The 5,112-nt window shown below is 48.3% G+C and overlaps 1 protein-coding gene across 3 annotated transcripts; it reads left to right on the top strand.

Moving 5' to 3' along the window:
• The first annotated feature begins 183 nt into the window (after positions 1-183).
• On the top strand, positions 184-4,806 carry RNMTL1 (RNA methyltransferase like 1). 3 transcript variants are annotated; one of them, XM_015566765.1, is made up of 4 exons: positions 184-254; positions 477-718; positions 1,853-2,020; positions 4,073-4,806. In XM_015566765.1, exons 2-4 carry the CDS (start codon positions 481-483, stop codon positions 4,606-4,608), a joined length of 942 nt encoding a protein of 313 aa, XP_015422251.1. In that variant the 5' UTR covers positions 184-254; positions 477-480; the 3' UTR covers positions 4,609-4,806. The 3 variants fall into 3 exon arrangements, with proteins under 3 accessions (XP_015422251.1, XP_015422252.1, XP_015422253.1); XM_015566767.1 differs by lacking the exons at positions 184-254; positions 477-718 and adding exons at positions 756-859; positions 956-1,160; XM_015566766.1 differs by lacking the exon at positions 184-254 and having other exon boundaries at positions 573-660.
• The last annotated feature ends 306 nt before the right edge of the window (positions 4,807-5,112 follow it).

Here is a 5,112-nt window from a genome sequence, read left to right as displayed (position 1 = left end):
CGGCGCTGGGTCCGGGCGCTGCGGCGGAGCCCCGTGAAAGTGCTGTTTCCGTCCGGAGAGGTGGTGGACCGGAAGCCCGGCCCCGGGAATCGGCCCCGGAAGGCGGCGGCGGCCGAGGCCAGTCCCCACGTGCAGCTACCGAAGCAGGCGCCTCAGGAGCCCCCAGCCCAGACGCCTCCAGCCCAGACGCCCAGCACCTGGGAAGAGTCGGGGCTTCGCTACGATAAGGCCTTCCCCGGGGACAAAAGGCTGAGGTGACGTGTTCCTAAACCGCGTGGACGGAGTGTGCCCGTCTCCCTTCCCTCCTCCCAGCGGGCCTGACCCTCTCTCCTCCGGCGGAGGACCTGCCCCGGCACCACACGCTGGCTTTGGTCACGTACGGAGGGCAGCGCGGGCCTCCTGTCCGTTAGGACGAGGCGTACCTCCGAGTCGGGATTGCGTGCTCATGGCCATCTCTGTGTTTCCGCCCCCAGCAGCGTGATGACCGTCGTCAAGTCCAGGACATTCCGGGAAAAGCAAGGGAAGATCCTGCTGGAAGGTCGCCGGCTGATCGCGGACGCCCTCAAGGCCGGCGCTGTGCCCAAAATGTTCTTCTTCAGCCGCCTGGACTACCTGAAGGAGCTGCCCGCCGATAAGCTGAAGGGGGTCCGCCTCGTTAAGGTGAAGTTTGAGGATATCAAGGAATGGTCCGACCTAGTAACACCGCAAGGAATCATGGGTCAGTGGCTGCGCGGTGTGTCACCAGCAGTAGAGGCCTGGGATGGATTGTTCATGCTTGTCTCGGGAGAACACATTTTATTTAAACCGGATTCAAAGTGTTACTGAAGATGCCCAGAAAAATAGAGTTCTCACATCTTCTGTAAATCGTGCATCTTCTAGTATCGTTAGTGGAAAGTGAAGCCATCATCATTTGTATTACGGCTCTTTATTCCTCACACATTTTTTTTTTTTTTAGGTCATTTCTTCAACCTTTAATGTCCCAACTAAAACTTAGGGATACGTTTGCCAAAAGATTTAGCCATCCATTTCCACAAAGCCCCTGCCCGTGTGGTGATACCTGTCGCTGACTCCCTTGTTCTAGAAGCAGGTCTGAGCTCCAGTGTACTGCCCTGTTTAGCCCACGGAACAGGAAGCCTTGTCTTCCTTTGCTTGAATCTAACGTAAGGTTTTATGTCGCTGTGACGTCATTGATAGGGTAGGTGCAGGGATGTACGAGTAGGTGTTCTTGGTGTGAATAAACTGGAAGGGCTTGTGGGGAGGGCGGGCAGTATCAGTTACCATGAACAGTGTACACACACCATTGGCTCGTTTCACTTAGAAGGGAGTTTTTCCTAGGGAAATGTTTAGACGTGTGCACAGAGAGGCATACAGGGATGTTTATTGCAGGGTTGTTTATAATAGGGGAAATTGAAAAACATCCTAAATGTCAGTCCGTGGAAGATTTAAATAAACGTAGTACATTCAAGTTACAAAACAAGAAGCAGCACTTAAAAGAATAAGATAGCTCCAAATGTATTGACATGGTAAGTTCTCAAAGACACGTTAGAGACTTAGGTAAGTAGATTACAGGATAATACTGAGTATGATTTATTTTGTAAAAGAATAAAAACACCTATGTGGGTAGATGTGCACATATGTAGGTAGCAGCATGGAACAAGTTCTGAAAGTATACAATACACTTCAAGATTGAAAGCACTTATGCGGGGGATCACTGGTAGGACTTCCTCTTTGAATTTTTTCAACCAGAATGTACTCAAGTAATTAAGAATAGAGGCAGTGAGAAATAAATGAAAAGACTAATTATTCCCCGTGTCTACATTAGACAAGTGAACTTCCTGTTTTGTTTCCTCAGGGATTTTTGCCAAACCTGATCACGTTAAGATGACATTCCCAGCGACTCAGCTTCGCCATTCACTGCCCTTATTGTTGATTTGTGACAATCTCCGAGACCCTGGGAACCTGGGGACGATTCTGAGATCTGCTGCTGGGGCAGGTTGCAGCAAAGTATTACTCACCAAAGGTAAGAGCGCTGTGTCTGGTGGCCATTTGTCAGTGAGCTGGCTCTGGGCAGACCTGCCTGGATTTGAATCTTGGGTCTGCTCCTCATTAGCTACATGTGTGAGTGAAATTCTGAGAGTCCGTTTCCTCCTCGATAATGTGGGTATGATAACAGAATCTACATGGAAGGTAGGATCAAGTTTTGAGGATCAAGTAACATAATGCACAGATAGTACTTGGCATTGTACCTGGCACATAGCAATTCAGTATGTGCTGATTATCTTTTAAAATTATTTTGACACCTGCTAAGTTATTAAAGAAAAAACTTAAAATCAACCAGGGAAAGAAGTAGATGCTAGTTTTAATTTTTGATTTCAAGTCCTTTATTTAATGATCTTGAGTTTCCAAATTGTTGGGTATGTGAGACCATTCTAATTCTCTGACATTCTGAATCCTGTGAAAGGAAATTATTTCAACAGAGTGTGATTATGAAATTGTGATACATTTCCCTTAGCCTCAGAAGTCAAACACCCCACAACACAAATTAGCCTCGTTACATTTTTTTCCTGTCTCCTCATTAGAAATGGGGATTAGTAAGTTTGGTTCTAAACAGACTTGCCTAACAGTTGGGACGAGCCTAAAATGCCTATTACAATTTAGGGGAGGGTGGGAAGGAGAGGATCATTCATCAGAAACACTCAGGTTACCTTTCAGTGTAAACTAAAATTGGTACCCATTGCTGAGGCTTGCCGAAATTCCTTTTTTAACTTTTCCCCCAGTCACACGTTGGAGTGCATTTCTCTGCCAGTGTGAGAGCTGGGTGCTTGGGCTCCATCATCAGTACCCACTTACCTGCCCCATTGGTGAGAGCTCCAAGAGTAGGTGTGGTTTTGGAAATGTTCCTATATAACCCAAGTGATGTTTTCACAGTGGTGCTGGGGGCTGTGTATGAGTGGTAGGAAAAGAGTAGGGAACACTTGGTGTGGTGCAGAGTATTGAGGACCTGTGGATGGAGGAAATCTCATCTTGCCCTGTACTCCCCCACCAAATACAGGGGTCACACTAGAGGGCGCTCCTCATGAATCTGGGCCCCTCTATTAAAATAACTTGTCCTGAGGAGACTTGTGCTAATGAGGAGGATGGTAGGTCTCTGCTGCCCTGGTCCTGCAGTCTGTCCCAGCACATGGGCCTAGGAAAGGTGAAGTATCTGCCAGTACATGGAAGTTGTTGGGCTGAGCACGTGCCCGTACGTAAGAGAGTAGATGGTTTGGCCTTCTTGTGGTAAGAGCAGGTGTGTATGTGAAGGACAAGGCTGTTGCCGTGGTTCTCCCTGGATTACTATAATTGCCTCCAATCTGATTTCTCCATCTCTCTAGCATCTTCCCTGCTCCAATCAGATTCAGCATTGAAGCCAAATGGCTCTTTCTAAAACATAAACCAGATTCTGTCCTATTCTCTTTAAAATCCTTCAGTGTCATTTGTCTTCTGGATAAAATCCTGAGCTCATACCCTGCTGCCTTTAAATTGGTCCTTACCTGCCTCCTGTCCTACCTCCCACCACACCCACCCATTAGTTTCCTGACCCACCTTTCTTACAGTGTTCGGGCTGTGGCACTCTTCCCCTTCTGTAGCTTTGACCTCTCCCTGGGCCTTTCTTTCTCCGACAAGATCCTCCTATCGTTCAAGATCCAGCTCAGTGTCATGTCTCTGGGGTGTTTTTCCTGGTAGTCCTTTGTGCAAGGGTTTTTCTGTTAGTTACCCTTTTCATGCTGCTTCTGTATCATGAGCTCGCTGAGGTTGGGGACTTTAAATGCTCTTGCATCTCCCATACAATGTCTTGCAGGTGTGAATGTTGAAGGGATGAATAAAGTCTGTTTGGGCACTAGCCGGAATTCCTCCTACAGTCCCATTGCTGGGTAGTGCCATATGGGGGAGGCAGCGGTGCCAGCTATCAAGAACCTACAGTAGGAGATTTTTTGCTTTATCTCCTGATCCAGAATTAATCTAGTTTACCTGAAAGTCCCCTCGTCTGGGAAGGTTTGTAATCTTGATTAGATCCTCTTTTATTTTCTAGGCTGTGTGGATCCCTGGGAGCCCAAAGTGCTGCGGGCAGGTATGGGTGCGCATTTCCAGGTGCCCATCATCAACAACCTGGACTGGGAAACGGTGCCCAAGTACTTGCCCGACGATACCCGGGTCTACGTGGCAGACAACTGTGGCCTTTACACCCAGGCCCAGAAATCTAATAAAGCCAGTGACCATGGCTGGATCTGTGACCAACAACTCTCGAAGATTCACAAGTATGAGGAAGAGGAGGAGGAGGATCTAGAAACTGGAGCCAGTAAAGACTGGCTCCCTGAACTTGAGGTCCAGAGTTACGACTTGGACTGGACAGAGGCCCCAGCAGCTGTGGTCATAGGTGGGGAGACGCATGGCCTGAGCTTGGAGTCCCTGCAGTTGGCTGAGAGCACGGGGGGCAAGAGGCTGCTGATCCCTGTAGTGCCTGGGGTGGACAGCCTGAACTCGGCCATGGCCGCCAGCATCCTCCTTTTTGAAGGGAGAAGACAACTGCGGCTCAGGGCGGAACACTTGAGCGGGGACAGGAGTTAGTTACCCCTGAGAGGGGATGTGGAAGTCATCCTTGGTTTGAGGCTGTCTCTAGCTCTCCTACATTAGGCTGGCAGAGTTGGTCATTATGGCTTCCCAACAGCGAGGCATAAAACTGTTGGGGCGGTTATTAAAAATTAGGAATTTCCTTGAATTTTTGCTTATTCTTAAAAATAACAAAGGTCAGGATTCTTCCCGAGATCTCCCATTCCCCTCACACCCCAATTTTTTATATATATGTGAAGGCTACAGGCGATGGCATTCAGTAGCCAGCTGTCCTTTCCAGCTGGCTGTGTCAGTCTCCGCAATTTGGTCAGGCCCTGACTTAAACAGCCTTTGTGTATGTAGAACACGATTCTCCCACTTCTGGTGATACAGCTGGTAGAAGCAGCTTAGGTCAAGTGGCATTATACCTTCTTAGCACCTCTGCAGATAATCTTTTTAAGGGCTCTGTTCAGAAAAGGAGGAAGCAGTTCTAAAATCTTCAGCTTAGTCTGCACCCGTTAG

The sequence above is a fragment of the Myotis davidii genome, unplaced genomic scaffold (assembly GCF_000327345.1).
Source record: "Myotis davidii unplaced genomic scaffold, ASM32734v1 scaffold363, whole genome shotgun sequence".
In the NCBI taxonomy this organism is placed as follows: domain Eukaryota; kingdom Metazoa; phylum Chordata; class Mammalia; order Chiroptera; family Vespertilionidae; genus Myotis; species Myotis davidii.
Note: the sequence above shows the minus strand (reverse complement) of the source record. Positions and strands in the feature narration are given on the sequence as shown.